Source organism: Carassius auratus, chromosome 3, assembly GCF_003368295.1.
Source record: "Carassius auratus strain Wakin chromosome 3, ASM336829v1, whole genome shotgun sequence".
Classification (NCBI taxonomy): domain Eukaryota; kingdom Metazoa; phylum Chordata; class Actinopteri; order Cypriniformes; family Cyprinidae; genus Carassius; species Carassius auratus.
In genome coordinates, this window is record NC_039245.1 from 12,996,475 (window position 1) to 13,016,333 (window position 19,859).

General features: G+C 37.5%; 2 protein-coding genes across 2 annotated transcripts; one reads left to right on the plus strand and one right to left on the minus strand.

Moving 5' to 3' along the window:
* The first annotated feature begins 2,945 nt into the window (after positions 1-2,945).
* On the plus strand, positions 2,946-9,351 carry LOC113048544 (ATP-dependent RNA helicase DDX39A). The gene is made up of 10 exons (XM_026210422.1): positions 2,946-3,100; positions 4,021-4,229; positions 4,318-4,445; positions 5,805-6,081; positions 6,160-6,278; positions 6,866-6,997; positions 7,195-7,304; positions 8,240-8,384; positions 8,463-8,610; positions 8,890-9,351. Exons 2-10 carry the CDS (start codon positions 4,022-4,024, stop codon positions 8,904-8,906), a joined length of 1,284 nt encoding a protein of 427 aa, XP_026066207.1. The 5' UTR covers positions 2,946-3,100; position 4,021; the 3' UTR covers positions 8,907-9,351.
* Positions 9,352-10,355: 1,004 nt separating this feature from the next.
* Positions 10,356-19,003, minus strand: LOC113048554 (protein CYR61-like). Its single transcript, XM_026210433.1, has 5 exons — positions 18,791-19,003; positions 16,219-16,432; positions 13,569-13,973; positions 12,911-13,089; positions 10,356-11,842 (listed from the first exon to the last, which is right to left on the minus strand). The coding sequence occupies exons 1-5, from the start codon at positions 18,845-18,847 to the stop codon at positions 11,537-11,539; spliced, it is 1,161 nt and encodes a 386-aa protein (XP_026066218.1). The 5' UTR covers positions 18,848-19,003; the 3' UTR covers positions 10,356-11,536.
* Positions 19,004-19,859: the final 856 nt, after the last annotated feature.

Genomic DNA, 19,859 nt, shown 5'->3' on the forward strand with positions numbered 1-19,859 from the left:
TATAGTTGTAACAAAAAAGAATTACAACAAACAAAATGCAATAATCATAAGCACAACCTAAAACTTCAAGTACATTTATCTGACATAAACATCATTCATCATTTCTATACAAAAGTCTTTAAGCCATTAAAGGACACGAAATCAGATTTCCAAGCCCTAGAATGTAAAACGTATTAATGTAACGATCAAACAAACTTCATTATTTAAATTGACTAATTAGCGCCACCCGCTGTTCACATGTGCTGCATTGCACTGACGATGACAGATCTTTCTCAAATTTCTGACAAACTGAGAGAATATATAAAACCTGACATTTATATATAAGTTTCACACAGTTTATTTCTTACAAATCCAGCGGCTAACTGGCGTTTTATGATGTGAATGAACTATTGTATGCAGGTTGTCGTGTAAACTTTTAAATCACGTTTAAAACAAACATTTAAACTAAGATACATGTATCTAAGTTTAAAAAAAGACTTAGTAAGATATGAGACTAGTCTCTTTAATATATATATCTATGTGTGTGTGTGTGTGTGTGTGTGTGTGTATTTTTTTATATATATCAATTGCTTCTCTGTATGTATGTGCTGTACATGAGTAAGCATTTTAAGGCACAAACCAAACCCGACAGCTTGAAGGTGAATCACAACATTACAAATGATTGTAAAATAAAACTTACAAAAATATTTCATTTGCAGGGCTTCATGGGAGTTGGCACAGCTATAGAGCTCTTTTGGCACAATTTGCTTGCCAAAACTTTCTCTCTTACAGAAAGTAAGTTGAATTAATGGAAAAGAATTTAGAACAGTCTAGAGGAGCTGCTGGTGTTGTTTTGGGGTTCATGGAGGTGGTTTGCTGGTGGGAAACTGGCTGTTGCCCCCTACCTCGGCAGGTCAGGGATCTCCTGCAGCATCCCAGCTCTTGTTCATCTTCTGAAACTCCATCACAACCTAATTCTGACTGCTTTCCTACCTTTTCAGCTGCAGAGTGGTGCTTTGAGTCTGCACAGGAATCTTGGATCTAAAACATCAGCTTCAAAATGAACTCGTAAACAATATTTAACTAATATTACTAAAATGAGTCAGGAAAAGCCAGTCATTTGCCAAGAAGACTTTAAATGTGACTCATATTTATATACTTGAAAAATGTAAATCATGTTTCTATACTTTACCGGTTCACTGTAACTAGCCCAATTAACACATTTTGAAAAGCTGCAAGAATCTAGTTTTCATAATGTTTTTTTTTTATTTTATTTTTTTTACTGTTTTTATTACCCTTGTAAACCTTGGCCAAAAACAAACAACAACGAAAAAACATGCATTCTAATTTTGTGTCTAAAAATGTTTAAAATGATATGATGATAAGTTATGATTCAATGGAACTATGCATGTCTGGTTGCTTTCCACATGTCCTTTACAGTCCTTATATGGATCATTTTATTTTTGTCCAATATATTTTATTAAAAAAAGGTACATGTAGTGCAGTGCATCTTATATATCTTTATCTATTTCACATCACTACTTCAACAATAATGTGCCGGAATTATGTGTTACAAAACATTTGAGATTTACAGTTGAGTTGGTCTATGCTTAAAAAATGGGATACATTTGAAAAGTGGGTTAGTTTCCTAGCCACTTTGTGTAAGACACTGTATGTGTATCCTTAGACAATACAAAAATAAAATTATAATAATAATTAAAAAATAACAACATCTGATATGGTTTCATGTACAGTTTACACTTACATCTAAAGTTTGATCTTAAAAACCATGTGATCTAAAGGCATATGTTGAAATAATAAATTATTTGCATATGTATGAATTTCTTAACAAAATATGAATCTTTTTTATTTATTCTCTTGATGTTTCCAGTTGATGGGGGGGCAGTCATGGCCTGCTGGTTAGAGTCAGACTTTTAAGGTCGCAGGTTCGAGTCTCAGATCTGGCAGGGATTGTAGATGTGGGGAGTGAACAACCAGAAGTCTGACTTTCTAAGCATTAGGCCACGCCTACCCTACCACCATGTTTGATTTGAATCAGTTCCCGAATATGGTGCAACATATCAATCATAATATTACATGGAGTTAAATCTTTCTATTTCTTTCATTCTATTTCTGTTCTTACGACTTAAATTATTTTTAAAGCCTCTCACACTACCATTCTCTATTCTTTTTCTATTCTATCTTCGTTCTCTTTTTATTTATTTATTATATTTAAAAAAAATAAAATTGCTCCGTGTTCTATGTTAGACTACTTTGTGACAACACTTTCTTATTCTTGCCCTTTAGTTGGTTTTGATTGCTCATTTGTAGGTCCCTTTGGATAAAACCGTCTGCTAAATGACTAAATGTAAGTGTGAGTCAGTTATATTCAATCATAAACTATAATCAAATGTGACTGTACGTTTCAGTCACTTACAAAAGTCTCACCTATAACTCAATTGTGCACAAGATGGGGAGTCCAAAACAGTACCATAGACAGAAACAACATTCGTATGTATTTTAATATCCATGTTGTTTAAACCAAGATATCACCATCCCCTGACCATTATAATGTGACAAATTCATTGAAGTATACCTTATTTAAATATATTCTTACTATATATATATATATATATATATATATATATATATATATATATATATATATATATATATATATATATATATATATATATATATATATATAACAACGCTGATTATTTGTAGTTTATTTAAAGGTAATGTCAGCACCCTGTTTTTATACAGTCTATGATCACCAATAATTTGGACAGTCACGCTAAATGGAGTCGAGGAGTCGATTTCATTGAACCCAGTGAGTCGACTCAGAAAAGGCTGGACTCGAACACCCCAACGCGAGCGCCCATTCAACGCCCCCACCAGCATCCAATCACGATACGGTTACATTTAAATTGATACGTTCGCAAGCCAATGGGAGTGTGCGTTGAGACAACGCGCGCGAACGTTCTGCCAATGAGAGCGCGCGTTGTTCAGGAGGCTGGATTTCCGTGCGGTAGTATAAACTGACTGAGGCCTGACGCGTGCGGTTTGAGGCAGTATCTGCGTTCGTGTATTCAGTTTTCCTACGCACTATCATCTAAAGGTAATTATAATGTACTTGATGTTTAGATGTAGACCTCTTTCTGTGTAACGTGATATTTCGCGTAATGTTAGATACCGTCGTGTGTTTTGTTCAGCGGGGAAGTTTCGTTTGTGATCGGAGTGTTGTGTCATTGTGCGTGTTAGCTGTGTATGCTAACCGAAGCGCGCGTTTATTTTCTGATAAATAGATTTGAACACGGTTTCGTGCTTATGGCGTTGATAAGCCTCTTGGAATCACAAGCCCGCGTGGAGTTTTATTTGTGCTTTTATTATGATAATTTATTTTTATGTTAGCGTTTGTCGTGATGTTTATGGGTCGCTAAACCCCGGTCTATTGTCAGCGGCGCGTTGGCGACGAAACGTTTGCATTTATTGGTAACGTTAACGCAATAATCCGTGTATTTGCGTAGAACCTTTTTATGTGAGAAGTTCTTGCGTGGACATTTAAGACTTTATTTGATAATTAAGGCCCATTTAAACCCTGTCCAGTAACAAAGCGTAACGTTACCACGGTATTACCGTGTTTCTTTTGTACGTAACGTTACTTTGCTTTATTCAATATTGAGACGTAGGCTACTTTGCTTTATTCAATATTGAGAAGTAGGCTAACTAGTTACATGTAATTACGTAATTTAATTACTTATTTTTTTAACTGCGTTTATTTAGTGTTTGAGGACCACGTAATTGTCGTTTTCTTTATATAATTGTTCCTTGCTGCCACCAAAGTACTTGGTGTGAAATGGCAGGTTCTTGTAGATTTGTGACAGACACAATCTTCTAGGGTTGTTTACATGATTTTTTTCTTTAATTTTATAGTGTATGTTTTCTGACTGGTGGCCCTCATGGCTCCCTTCATTGAAGCATGAGTGTGAGTCCTCTGAAAGTGTGATTTAATTGATCTCCCTCTCCTTTTGTTTCCAGAATGGCTGAGAATGACGTTGACAACGAGCTGCTGGATTATGAAGAGGACGAGGAGCCCCAGGGGGCCCCAGAGAGCGCTGCTCCAGTGGGCAAGAAGGAGGTGAAGGGCTCGTATGTGTCCATCCACAGCTCGGGCTTCAGAGACTTTCTGCTCAAGCCAGAGCTGCTGAGGGCCATCGTGGACTGCGGTTTTGAGCATCCGTCTGAAGGTAGGAGACTCTGAGATGCTGTTTCTCCTAATGTAACGGTTTATCTTGATTAGCATCTTAAGTAAACGTCCCGTATGTGTGTTTTTAGTGCAGCACGAGTGCATCCCGCAGGCCATCCTCGGCATGGATATCCTGTGTCAGGCCAAGTCTGGTATGGGAAAGACCGCTGTGTTTGTGCTCGCTACCCTACAGCAGATCGAGCCGGTGGATGGACAGGTTAGTATATCAGTCTTGGTTTGTGGTGAAACCATAAGAGCTATGTGGGAATAGTTAGGTATTACTTGATGAGAGAAATTAATTCATAATGTAAAAAAACTTGAACAACTATTTCCTTGACATCTAATGTGAACAATTTTTTTTTTAATTGTTAACTTAAAATGACTTATTTTAAAATAAAATGCCTATTAAGATTGTTTTGTTTCCCTGCATGCCGTGTGATTAGTTAACAGAACCAGGAAAATGTGAAATGTTTAAATGTATTTTTTTTTATTAAACTATGAAAATAAGTGCTTTTGAAGATGAAATTATTTACATTTATGCAACAATTAATCAACATTAGAACCATGAATGTGCGAATAGTGTTATTTAAATGTAAAATCAACATTTTTATTTAAATGCATCTAAAACGATTAAAATAAAACTTTGATATTGAAGATGAAATACTTTAAAATCCATACGATTACTAAGATTTAAGTTATTTATCTGTTGTGACAATCACAGTTAAGAAAACTGGAAGTTCAATTTTAACATTTTATAATGTAAAATTTATTTCTTTTATTTTGAACTGATTTTCAGTTTAAAACGATCAAAATCAGACCTGGTGATTTAAATCTTTTATTTGTGCATGTCTTGTAAACCTTATAAATAAAACATGTTATTTTTAAATGTTGCATTATACTACTATAATGTAACGGCACAATCTAAAATTATGAACCTCTGCATCTCATGCTACCAATAAACAGAACCATGAATGTTTTGTTAAATTATTGCAATGTTTAAATCATGATGTAAGCTTGCTATAATCTGTTTTGGAAGAAGTATTTAAATTTGCTTGATACAGAATACAAAACTCTATTTCTGTCACCGATGAAGTTTTGGTTCCTTGCGCTATTTCTTTTGGCTTGCTTCGTTGGCTAACATTGTTGATTTGTCTTGACACTATTTGAAGAGAACTGAATTGAGCTGGACAATAATGGACTTGAACTGATGAACTGAATGTTTTGTGTTGTCCTCTTTCATTATAAATGCATGTCTTTCCAGTTTTATGCTGTGAAGCTGTTTTGACACAATCTGTATTTTATAAAGCGCTATATAATATAGGTGATATGACTTGAAGATTTTATTACTTACAAAATAATATTCATCTGCAAGTTCAAGGTTCTTTGTTGGTTAATGATTGTTATCATTCAAATATTATCTCTAAAATATTGTAACCGTGTTGACAAGTTTATTTTTTACTTTATGACATTGTAGTTGGTGATGGGCTATCAAGCACTGGCATAATAATTGTTCACAGATCTGTAACATCCCAAGCTTGCGTTTGTTGATTGAGTTGACTGTCTTCCCATGATTCAGGTGTCGGTGCTGGTCATGTGTCACACGCGTGAGCTGGCGTTTCAGATCAGTAAGGAGTACGAGCGCTTCTCCAAGTACATGCCCACGGTGAAGGTGGCCGTGTTCTTCGGTGGCATGTCTATAAAGAAGGATGAGGATATCCTGAAGAAGAGTTGCCCTCACATCGTGGTGGGCACGCCGGGACGAATCCTCGCCCTGGTCCGAAACAAAACCCTCAACCTGAAGAACGTCAAGCACTTCGTTCTGGACGAGTGTGACAAGATGCTGGAGCAGCTGGGTGAGTGTTTGACCATGAACCGCTCAGAACAGTGTTGAGCCAAGTCTGTGATGCTTAATGTGTGTGTTTGTTTGTCAGATATGAGACGTGACGTTCAGGACATCTTCAGACTGACCCCTCACGAGAAGCAGTGCATGATGTTCAGCGCCACCCTCAGCAAAGAGATTCGACCCGTCTGCCGCAAGTTCATGCAGGACGTGAGTAACAGCCGTTTCTTTTCTCTTTTATAAAGCTTACATATTAGTTGCTCCAGTCATTTAACTTAAATATCATACACTTCATCTACTTTCCAAAATGACATTTCTCATTTTTGTTTAGTTTGTTGTATTTAATGTTAAAAACCACAATTGCTTATACATTAATACACTTCAACACGCGATTTCAAATTTTCTTTGAATTTTTATAAAACAATAGTTATGCTAGCTGTTAATGTATAACCTAAAAATGAGCAACACGTTTGTTCAAGAGGTTAAAGAAAAACTCTGCTTTAAATTAACAAATAAACCACAAAATTCCTCAAATGGAAACCAAATATGAATGAAAACCGTTCCAAATATTGGCAGACTAATATCACTGACAGGGGAAGTGTTATTTTATTATGCTTAAAATAGTACAGTGGTAGTTTTATGGAAATTATCTGACACAGATTAATCAATTGGAGTAAAACTGTCAGGCTGTAATTACAGCTTTATTATCCAGCTGTATAGTACCGATGATTTCTTAATTTTAATCTAAAGCTTGTAAAGCGTTCTGTCTGATGTGTGTGTGTGCGGTCTGTTTTCAGCCGATGGAGGTGTTTGTGGACGATGAGACGAAGCTGACTCTTCATGGTCTGCAGCAGTACTACTGCAAACTGAAGGACAGCGAGAAGAACCGCAAACTCTTCGACCTGCTCGACGTGCTGGAGTTCAACCAGGTGAGTTTGAGTTTCCAAGACCACTTGCAGATGAGAAATACAACAAGCATTGTATTTTGTAGAACTAACCTGACCTAATTTACTCCAGTTTCGTTGTGATTTTGCAGTGCATTTGTTCATCTTTCCTTTTTTCCCAGTGGAATATAGTTTGTCAGAAGTGCTTGAGCTCAAATGCATGTTTGACTGTTGTCCTGCAGGTGGTGATATTCGTAAAGTCTGTTCAGCGTTGTGTGGCACTTTCACAGTTACTGGTGGAGCAGAACTTCCCCGCCATCGCCATCCACAGAGGAATGGCTCAGGAAGAGAGGTGCGTGTACTTTAGGCTGAATATACTGTTATGAAATTAAATATGACCGTTTAATAGTCAGGACATGGTGTCATTGCTGGTTAAAAAGACATAAATTGGCCAAATCATATTTTTATACAAGTCTAGTGTCTTGCACTGGTTTCTGTGGGAGTTTGTTTAGAATATAATTATCCTGATATAAAAACAATGGAAGTCTACGGGAATAACTAATATAGTCAAAAACAAACATTAGCATTAGTGTTGGCATATATTTTGATTCCCCGGAGTTATTAAAATAGTACCCTTTCTTTGCTAAACCCCTTTGAGCTATTTACTTATTATTATTATTATTTTTTTTTTATGTCAGTTAATGGAATCATGACATACAAGTGAAATTGTGTGTGCAAGAAATGTTGTACAAAATGCTTTTAAAATCTCTGACAAATGACATTGTGTATACTGAAAAGCTCTACTTTTTAAAACATAATACTATAATAAATGGTGAATGACATTACCGAAGTAAACATCTTTACTTGTGTAGACAATGTTTTAAAACCAGATTATCAAATGTCCGTGGTTAGAGTTCAAACTCAGCCAACAAATAGATACAATCTCCCTTATTATAGTTCAATGGAAATTAATTTTTATCAGTTCAGGGAAACCCAGATTTAGCTACAACCTTAAAGACCCAAAATGCATGAACTTGTATGTCCGTGCAATTCTTTTTTGCCATGTAACTCGCTAAAATTATAAAATTGGCGTTTTCCCATTAAGCGGTTTCCTTTCCAGCAACAGTTCCTGTTATTCCTCATACATTCGTGATGATCTCTTCAGTGTTGTTAACATGATTGTTTAATGCTTATGTCCTTAATCAAATTTTTGGAGCACTTGAACTCTTTCTTCATTTGACCATTGAGTATTTAATGCACAAAACTGAGTCTCTCCTCTGCTTGCAGGTTGTCTCGGTATCAGCAGTTCAAAGACTTTCAGAGGAGGATCCTAGTGGCCACAAATCTGTTCGGACGAGGAATGGATATTGAGAGGGTCAACATCGCCTTCAACTACGACATGCCGGAGGACTCCGACACGTATCTCCACAGGGTCAGTGTCCATGCGGTCGCCACAAGTGTTTCAGATCTCTGGAGCGCCACATCTCACATGGTCTCGTCTCGTTCTCAGGTGGCTCGTGCGGGTCGCTTCGGCACCAAGGGTTTGGCCATCACGTTTGTGTCAGATGAGACTGATGCAAAGATCCTGAACGATGTGCAGGACCGATTCGAGGTCAACGTGGCCGAGTTACCGGAGGAGATCGACATTTCCACTTACAGTGAGTCTTGAGTCTCGTCTTATTATAACCCTTCAAGCGTTTGAGCATGGAGAAATAAATGATCTGCTTCCAAATTTAATGTAACCTAATCATGATGAATTAATAACGGTAATGTTGGCGGATGCTAATGTAAGGCTAGTTAACTTGATATTATGAGGTTATTAGCATTGGCTCTATAAGAGCTGATTTATTGTGCTTCATTTTCAAACGTTTGATTCCCATTGGTTTCTTGTAAAAAGTTTCAAACCCACAGTGACCTCTGTCTCTTTCTCTGTGCAGTTGAACAGTCCAGATGAAGATCTTGACGTTTTTCAGAATCGCAGATATTGGATCACGGTGGGGTGCTGAACCTCTGTTTTTAAAGCATCCTTTTTACCTCAAACCCACAATTGTTTTTACCGCTTCTCGGAGAACCGGGCGAGTTGTCTGTTTTATGATTTTTGTCCTAAAATCATGTTTTCGTTTTGGGTTTTAATGAGATTAAAACTTTTTATATACTACTCTTGACTGGCTGTGTTTGTCGTCTGGGAAGTGTCATGAAATGTAAGTGGTTTTTGTAATGAATTTCCAAATGCTTTTAGTGAAATGCTTACTATGAAATCTTTCCAGATATTTGTCTTGTTAAACTCGCAGGCAAGTTTCAACATCTGTAGTTTGAGGAAAACTGATTGAGACTTGTGTGGTTGCAAATTACTGAAATGTCAACCCAAAATAAAAACAAATGCGTTTTCTAATGGGAAATTGACTTTTTTTCTTTCCAAACAAATTCCTCTTATTCATGAAATGTCCAGCAAGTAACTAATTGTTCTTGAATTCATCTGTATTCACCATATGATGACTGTGAGATGCAACTTTTCACTCAATTTTCACGTTGAAGAATTGCTGCTCTTTGTAGTTGAACAGAAGATCAGTTAGAAATGTTTCTTGGCTGATACCTTAGTTAATATCTGAGCTCTTGGTTTTTATTACATTTAAACAATGTATACCAAATTTGACTAGGCGTTTAGAATGGTATTACTAATCTGTAGAAAGCTACACCGCAGTATAATGATAAAAAAAAAAAAAATCGCACACCTTGAATCAACCGTTTTTACAAGCCTTATTTGATGGGTTTGCTCCTCTTAAAAGAGGTAAAACAAATGAGAGGAACAAGCCCATTTTAGACTAGACCCAATTCAAATATGGTTTTAAGCGGTATGAAAGTGTAGCATGATGAATATGGGATTTCTGAAACCTCTAAGTTACTCCTGTTGGCTGCACAATGTTATTTTCTGATTATATTATCTACTCAAGACTTTTAAAAGTAGGCCTATGTACAAACTGTTTTTCATAAAGCAAACAAACGTCAGCTATGATTAAAGCTGATTGCTTGAAATAATGCTTGACTGGTAATAAGAGAAAAGTTTAATATTTTTACCTGCTGGACGATAAAACCGGAGAAGAAAATCCCACAGAAACACATCGGAGAGCAGAAGATCGGGCCACGCGGGAAGAAAACCCCTATGAAGGTATGTTTCCTGTTCAACGACTAAATCTGTTTAATTAGCATTGTATGATGCATTTTTGATGGAAATAACTAACCTTTGCGAACCAGTAGTAAAATGTTCGCGCCTCAAACGTTTGAATAAATCACTCCTGTCCAACTGTCGTAAATGACGTCACGCGTAGGCGGTGAAGTAATAACCATAGTAATAACATCCGCTAATTAATCGATTCGACAACGCCATTAGTGTCAGATACTTACAGTTATTATTTAATTATCTCAAAACAACAGAACGCTGTTCATTTTTTTGAATCAAGTTTACATGTAGCATGTAATTATCAGTTTATTCAGTCAGCAGCTTTTCACAACTTTCTCCGAATGGCTGCTGTAAAGGACATGGCATCTGAAATGTAAAATGCAAAAAAAAAGCTGTTTTACTCAGTTGAGATTGGGAGCTTGAACTAAACTTAACAAGATATACTAACACAATCATTCAATGACAACATGGCTTTTCTTTTTTTTTTTTTAGCCTGTTCAAACCCTCATTCTTCAGGTCAGATGGTGTGACTTCCGTCAATTCATGCACCAATGCCAGGAAGAAATGGAAACCGCTGCATCATAAAACACAGACACCAGTGCCATTTGCACGAGGCTCATCACGTGGTAGATTACAGACCAGCATTTCAAAGAACCATCCCACCCATTACTTTCAAATTACATGTTTACATCAGATGCTGGTGTTTTAAACATATTTTTATTGCAAACCAAAGGGTTACTGGGTTTCCTTCTGCTCCCAGAAGAAGAAGATTGTAATTAGCGGGGAGCAGAGGAGCCGACATTTTGACGCCAGGGAGCTGCAACACTTGTCAAATATCACTTGGTGAGTTTACAAAGTCATGGGCTCACGAAACCATCAGTCTCAGTGTCGAGTCCAAAAAAAGCGGAGTTGAACCCTGGGTAGCTTACAACGACTTCCCCTTGAGTTTCCCTTAAATTTGCCAGCATTTCTTTGATCGTCAAGGCAAAGCAATCAATGCAAAAGATGTAAAAGTCAGCCCCTGGGAAAGCTGAGAGGTCCCACCACATTTAAGTGTCTAAGCAGCGTCCCGCTGAGGCTTTTTCTCTCTCCAAACCTGCTTAATGTCTCATCTAGATCACGCAGGTGCCCCAGAATGCTTCACTGTTCATGGTAAGGACCAGTCAATCAGAAAATCCATTGAATATATTCACGACTGGGATTCATCCCATCCCGGTTCCTTGCAGAAAGCGCATCTACTCTAAGACTCTTGGTACAAGGGATTGGTAACCCAAAATTGGCCTTTTTCCACATGGATCTGCATTATAATAAGGCCTCGGCCTAGCGTCTACTCGGAGTTACACTTCGAAACGCTACTCTATTGGACGGGGAAAGACATGAGAGTGGGTCTTTGGACAAACGAGACGTTAATCCACAAACTTGTGCATGTCACCATAGAGCCAACGTTGGGGTGGGAGCACTGCATCGTTCAGATGGCCACATTCGTCATTGCACTTGCAGGACTGCACAAACATTACAGCCCTCTCGAAGCGCTCTCCATCGGGGCAGGCGAAGAGCACGGGTGCTGTCCGCATGCGCCGGGGTGAGCAGCATCGCCCGTCCAGACACGTCCCGCAGTAGTTGGGCCGATAGAGACGTGTGCTGCGGCAGCCGGCGTAGCGCAGACGCAGAGGCTCAGGAGATTTGTGTGTACGAGAGCACTTCCTCCCCTTCTGTTAATGAAAAATAAAAGGCTGTTTACGCTCACATCTGCAATGGAAAACAAGTGTGCAGTGGTAACTTCAGCAGGCTAAGGGGACATTTACACAACCATTTTCACCATTTTCAACTAAAAATATTTTGGCTGTTGATTCTCATGACCTTGGCATTTTGGAGGCCTAAGAATGCAAACTTCTGAAAACGGGGTTTCAAAGAGCAAGTTTTTGGAAGCAAATTTGCTAATTATGTGTCCTTCAGTATGTGCACAGCGACGCAGTGTTTCTATACGAAGTGACATCGCCAACTACTGGCCTGGCAAGACAATGCAAAGGTCACTATAAATGTGTGCACCTTTAAAATTGATTCTTGATAATTATTATTTTTAATTTTTATTGTCTAAAATCCCTAAAATCATAAATTTACTAGAGAAGCAAGACTGAAAGACTTTAGTCTTCATAGATTCTGAGTGTATTTAATCTCACTGCACTTGTGGATCTTTTCATGTTGGCGGATACATGTTCTTGTTTTAATCATAAACTCAATTAATTCTTCTTATGTCATTTTGCATCTCCAGTAAACATGTTCATTTAAGAATGTTTAGACTTTTGTACCAGGAATTCAAGATAGTAAGGAGTTAGAGCACTTTCTATAGTGAAAGTTTGTCATTTTAATTAAAATATCACATTGCATCCTTTATCTTAACATGTTAACTCCTGTTTCAAGTACTACAGCTAATGTGACTGTTGTTGTTTAAGCTACTTCCATATTCAGAAACACACATAATAAAATAAAATGAAAATAAGCAAAGCTTTAAATGATGTTTAAATAGACATTTTGCTTGCACAATGGGAAATAATGTACTGGGAAATTGTACTAGAAAGAGCCAAAGGCCAAATGATGATTGCAGGGTTTAGATTTATGGATTTCATTTAATTAATGTTTTTATATTGGCTTGTACCAGTTTGTGCCTGTGCACCAACAGAAACTTTGTTTAGAAGCTGCTCTTTTATTGGTGTAGAATTCTTAAGCTATTTAAGCAAACATAAACAGGATCTTGTGGTGATAATCTCTGAAATGTTTACCTTTATAGGCACATTCACAGAACTACAGGGACGAATGTTGCAGAGTCTGGTTTCCTTCAGCAGCTTGCACTGAGCATTCTCATTGGTGACCCGAGACGAAACGCCCATCCCGCAGCTGCGTGAACAAGGCGTCCAGCTTGTCGTCTGTGCAACACATCGCCGTCCGGCTTGCTTCCACACTAGGAAGAGCGAGAGAGATGGGGTAAGTTAGTACACAGGCACCATTCACCCAACAGGGAACACTGACGCACAGAGAAAGTGATTTCGGCTGCCTGACAGAGTGTGTGTGGGGCTGGTTCACAAGGATCTCGTGGAAAAGAAGCAGTGGGCTCCTAAACACAGGCACCCACTCAGAATCACATGCAGGAGGAACCGCCACAGCTCACATTGGGACTGCTTGTTATTTGAAGGGCAGCCAAAGCGGGCGTTTACACAGGACTCAGTCTTGCACTTCGCTGCACTATTTTAAATTGTTGGTCATAGGTGGTAATGATCATCAGCCTGAGACAAGGTTATTATAGTTAACTGAATAATAAGTTTTCATTTAGTTTAGTATAGTAATACTACTGCAATGAACCCCATGTTTGGTGACATGTCAAGTTATAAGAAGTCTAGAAGAAGTCTAGTGGTAATTACGAAACGTGTTGGGGAAACACACCTGGCAGGTGCTTTCGGCTACGCGGTTTGTCCCACTTTCTCTCCAGCTCCATGAGCTCATTGCTGGGGGAGGTTTTGGGCGTGTAGGGGAAGGGCTTTGGTGGGGGTTTCTTGTAGATGTGCAGGTCGGGGAACAGATACGGAGGCGGCTGTGGCCGTCTGAACACTGGCGGGAGGACGGAGGACTCGCTGTGACAGTCCACGCTGAGGCAGCACTGGCCCGGGATCTTGACCAGTCGAGGTGCAGGACAGGACGGAGATGCCAGAGGAATATCAGAGGGGCAAAGGGGCACGCAGCCCACCGCCCCGTCGATACAGGTGCACTGGTGTTTGCAGCCCGCGCGGAAGTTTTCTCCATTCTGATACATGCGGCCATTGTATTCACAAGAACGGCTTTCCAGTTTGCCTGAAGAGACAAAAGAAAGAAAGAGTTTTAGTAATTATGGGGTGTTTTTGTCAGTGTAAAAAAAATTGTTGTCCAAGCTAACAGAAGTTCCTCCAGAATTATTTATAGAACCTTCGTTCAGAAAAACATCATTCACACATTCTTCATGGAATGGTTCTGTTTTTCTGAGACAGTTTAGTAGGTCTTTCAGCTAACTTTTTTTTTTAATGTTACTACTTGTTTCAGAATGTTCAGAGAACCTTCAAAAGTAACATTTTCATACCTTCATGAAACATAAGTGACCCTGGAGCACAAATGTAGTCTCTGGGGTATATTTGTAACAATAGCCAGAAACACGGTATGGTTCAAAATTATAGATTTTTCTTTTATGCCAAAAATCATTAGGATATTAGGAAAAGGTAATGTTCCAGGAAGATATTTTGAAAATTTCCTGCCGTAGTTGTATCAAAACGTAATTTTTGATTAGTAATATGCATTGCTAAGAATTAATTTGAACAACTTTAAAGATGATTTTCTCCATATTTAGATATTTTTGCACCCTCAGATTCCAGATTTTATAGTAATAGTTATATCTCGGCCAAATATTGTTCGATCCTAACAAACCATCCATCAATGGAAAGCTTATTTATTCAGCTTTCAGCTTTCACACTTAAGACTGCTCATTTTTTTAAATAAAGATTTATACAAATAACTAAGCTTTCCATTGATGTATAGTTTGTTAAGCTCAGACAGTATTTGGCCATCATTTTGACAATCTGGAATCTGAGGGTGTCTAAATACTGAGAAATTCGCATTTAAAGTTTTCCAAAAACAAAAGTTCTTATCAATGCATATTACTAATTAATAAAATGTGTTAATATTTATTTACGGTAGGAAATGTACAAAATATCTTCATGGAACATTATCTTTACTTAATGATTTTTGGCATAAAAGAAAAATCAATCATTTTGACCCATACAATGTATTTTTGGCAATTGCTACAAATATACCCCAGAGACTCGAGACATTTTTGTTAGCTAAGTCCCAATCAGTATTTTGCCTTGCTTTCCAGTAAAAATATTCCAGTATAAGCATTCTTTAGATGAACTGTGATTCATTTTGACATCTTTTGAATGATTTGCATTGTATTATCAGAGACGACCTGCACAGAGTGACAGTAAGGGGTTAAACAGAGATCGACAGTCAATCCTTTGCTGTCATGAGAGGGGCTCTATGTTTAGGGCAGAGGGGAATTTTGACTTGTTTACAATGTCTTTGAGCGTCAGATAGTCTTTGGGTGTGTGTGACGCCCTTAAAATCCCCCTTTAGTCCAACACAAATAACTACCTTAATATAGAAACTAGCCCAGTGCACAAAATATCCTCTGTATGTGAGGAAACTAATGTACATGTCTTAATAAAGATAACACCTGAAGCGCAGCGTGACCAAACTACATCAGTTCCTCTTTGTTACCTAAGTTAGTACTACATTATTAAGCAGTTTGTCATTCGATTAATTATTTATGACAATTATTACATATTTTTGTGTTTTCTTTATTTTTATATCTTTGGGACAATATATCCTATTGAAGCAGGACTTTTGGGTGGGACATCAAAGGTTTTGTTAATATTTTGTAAAGTTCTGGTACCATTTAGGTTGTCCTTAACCAAACACAACTTATGTAAATACATTTGCATCATAATATTTTATGGTATTGAAAATTTCTCTAAATTAATGAAATGTATGACTTTTTAAAAATCAAATGAAATCATTTTGCATAATCAATACAATATTTTGTGACATACGCTAATGCAAAATCATTCTGAATATATTCTGATATATGCAAATGACTTTAAATTGATAAATCAAATGCATACATTTGCATTTTCTTTATCATATTGTGATTTATAGGAGAAATAATTGCTATTTAAAGAGTTGTACACTTTTTTAATTAAACACATTTTTAATGAATTTATGCATGCATATATTATGGAATATTTAAATATGTAAAAATTTAATATTTGATTAATTTAATTTGTATTAGCGTATATTGTGATATATATACCAATGATAAATGCTAATGAAAATAAATGGTAATTTTTGAAAATAATTTTATACATACATTTATAAATTAAATTTACACAAGCATATATATATATATATACACACACACACACACACACACACGCTGCAGCAAATCAATTCAAATCTATAAAATAATATTTAAAAGACCCCTAAAATCAAACCTAGAGTTCTGTGAACTCACCGCGGCAGATTCCATGGAGACTGGTCACATCATTGCCATAGTTACACTCCAGGCCCTTGTGATGGTCGCAGGGTTTGTTCTCGTGGCAGTCTTGATTGAGCTGGGCGGCACACACCTTACAGCAGCCGCAGCTGTCGGGCACCGCACTGACGCCCGGTGGGCACACGGGCCGCTCCGCCGCACACTTACACACCTCAGGACACCGCGCTCGGACCTGCAGACCACACACAGACAGACGGATCTCAGCGAGGATAAAACCTCTGCATAAACATGATGAGCGTTTCTGAATATTTAAAGGGATAGTAGAACCAAAACAACTATAATAATCGGTCATTATTTACTAACACTCAGTGTTCAAAAGAGCTCAAGTGAAGTGACATGACATACAGCCAAGTATGGTGACCTATACTCAGAATTCATGCTCTGCATCCCCATCCAAAGTTCACACACACACACACACACACAGCAGTGAACACACACCCGGAGCAGTGGGAATCATGTGTGCTGCGGCCCCCGGGGAGCAGTTTGGGGTTCGGTGTCTTGCTCAAGGGCACCTCAGTCGTGGTATTGAACCCACAACCTTAGGGTTAGGAGTCAAACTATCTAACCACTAGGCCACGACTTCCCCAAAGAAGAAATAAAAAAGATATGTGGGTAACCAAAAGTCGCTGTAACCTTTTTGGTTTCCAGCATTCTTCAGAATATCTTCTTTTGTGTTCTGTTGTGTTCCAAACTCGTACAGGAACATCATGAGGGTGAGTAAATGATGACAAGAGTTTTTATTTATGGGTGAACTATTTCTTTAAGTTAAAACTACATGAATTAACGTGTTTATTTGGCTGATCTTAATAAAATGTGTCAGGGTGATGGAGAGCTAGAAATGAATTCACCTGTCGTGAAGTGAAAATGAACTGGGCTCATCTGAACATGTTCTGGGCTTGTGGCTATAATGGATACAGCAAAAACAGAAGCTAACAATGAGTACATTTCTCTGTCTATTAGATTGTGTTTTATTAACATCTACACAAACCCCAAACCTGCCCCTTACAATAATGTGAAATCAGTCGTTATTGTTGTACAGAAAAATTAATCTTGGTGTGAGAAAAATTACATGCCCAGTAGTTTTTGCTGTATGTCTTCTAGCCTTAGCCATGTTCTGGCAAGATTCATGCGATGTTAATAGAATGTTTGTTCTGTGTTATCTGTCTTTAATAATGTTCTGAAGACTTTAGCACAAATACATTAAACATTGTTCATGGAACGTTTTTCAAAAACATTATAATTGGACGTTCATCTTGTTTCAAATCTTTGAGAGAACATACCAAACTAAAGTTCACATAATGTTTGAAAATGATAAAATGGAAAAAAAAATGTCTAAGAAATATAAACTTACATCCAAGATATGGTACCAAGCAATACAAAATATTTAATATAATACTACTGAATTGTAAAAAAAAAAAAAAAAAAAAATACTATTGCCATTTTTTATTACTAAATTACTTTTATTCTTTGCCATTTTGTTTCTAAAGAGAATGAATGTACTGATGTGAAATAACACATCGGTATATATATATAAACAACATTTTTATAATAATCACATAACCAAAGAAAAATATTTTTAATACATTAATAAAAAATTAGAAAATTCATAACATCCAAACATTCAGAAAAGAGATTTATAGATTCATAGGAATATTAACAAAGTGTTCTTAGAATGTTTGTTGAAAACGTTAAGGGAACATTCCATTTTATAACTTCCAAACATGATGAGAATGTTACTTTTGAACATTCCAAAACAAGGCAATAACAAGAAACATTCCATGAATGAATAACTTTATTAAAGAGCAGGTAACTCTAAAAGAACCTTCTATTAACATTGAGAATCTTCCCAGAAGGCTCTTAAGGCTTTCTCTGTTAGCAGAGATGAGAAACATTCATCTACACTCCACGATTTCATTTCTCACTGGGAAAGGACTGTTTCGTCATTCCAAAAGATTTTTGTTTTTCTCCATTAAAGCCAGTTTCCACTGGATCATTTCCGACAGCACTGCACCTGTTTCCCTGGCCTCTCCTTCTCTGTGTGATCTACCCAGCCAAGCTTTCTGAGAATGACCACAGCGCCTGGCATCTTAACTGAGAGGAGACCAGCTCCTGAGTCTCTCGGGACCCATATGTGGATCTGAGCTCGGACATCAAAGCATAACTCGGACCCTCCCTGACCGATTCTGACCGGCGGGGTTAATGGAGCGGGACTGATGTGCTTTGGTTATTTTGAGCAGTGCTTTTCTATTTCTAAACCGCAGCAACAGACTCTCTCAGGTGGGCAAATCATATATATATATATATATATATATATATATATATATATATATAATTATATACATATAGACATACATATACATATATATATATATATATATATATATATATACTAAAATATAAATGAAACAATTTTATTTACATATATTTATACATACAGTTATTTATGCAACTATGCATAATTATATGAACGACTGATATGTTTTGGTCTCATTTTCTTATACACTGTTTACATGGCATTCTAGTGACTTACCGTCGTGCAGATGATCAGTACAAGCACGAGCAGACACAATAAATCCCTCATCTTCATAACAAACCCTTCAGTGTCCACGGAAGATGATTAATTGAAACTGTAACCCGAATAAAGCACTTCTACTCTCACAGACAAGCGGTAATAATCCAGCCAGGCGCGTTTATTCCAGCCGTCTCTGAATCCAGCAGTGAAGTTTTTAACTCTTGTTTTCATTCCGCGCTCTTTATACGACTGAACTGTGATTTATCAGAAGCCCCGCCCCCTCGACCAACCAGAGCGCGGAAGCGCGGCCGGGATTCTAAAATGGGCGTGGTTCTGACGTCGAGGCGGAGTCTTGACGATTCGGGGGCGTGGTCAGTGATGAATGCAGTCATTCATAAAAACAACTTCATTCCAGAGAGGAGCTGCTGTCTGCTGCTTTTAACTTATATTGTAATACAAATATTATGGATGCTTTAAAGTCTCTTTGACACGCATAGCTCTGTCTGCTGTGTGCTTTGTGCAAGGCTAGATAAATATACTCAGCTGTGTGCTGCATTAATAAAGCCACTGCCACAGAAAACAAGCAGAGATTTCCCGTATCAAAACACAGATGGATAGACAGATCAGATGAATTCAACATATTTTCATCAGCTTCATCTATTTGTAAATTAAAAAGTTTTATTGGAACCCTTTATTGAAAAAAAAAAAACAAGTCATGTTTTCAATCGTTTCCTCAGGAGTGGAAAAGCTCAGCATGACCAACTGGCTGCACATGGAGGAGATGGATGGAGTGATGTGGAAAAAGATGTGGGTGGAGGAGTGTGAGGACCAGATCAAAAACAGGTCTGTGGAAAACAACCGAGAGACGGAGGCCAGAGGTTGGACGGGGAAGACTGAACAGAGGTACAAACACAGAGAGACAGAAGGAAAGACCTTTAGAAAGTCAATAACAGGAAAAAAAAAGTGTCCGAAACGCTTCTACACGGGTCGTTTAGTGTCAGTCATCACACACACACATCAAATACATTCAGCAATTACTTCACAAACCTATTAATACCTACAAGTACCTGAAATAAATATGATGTAA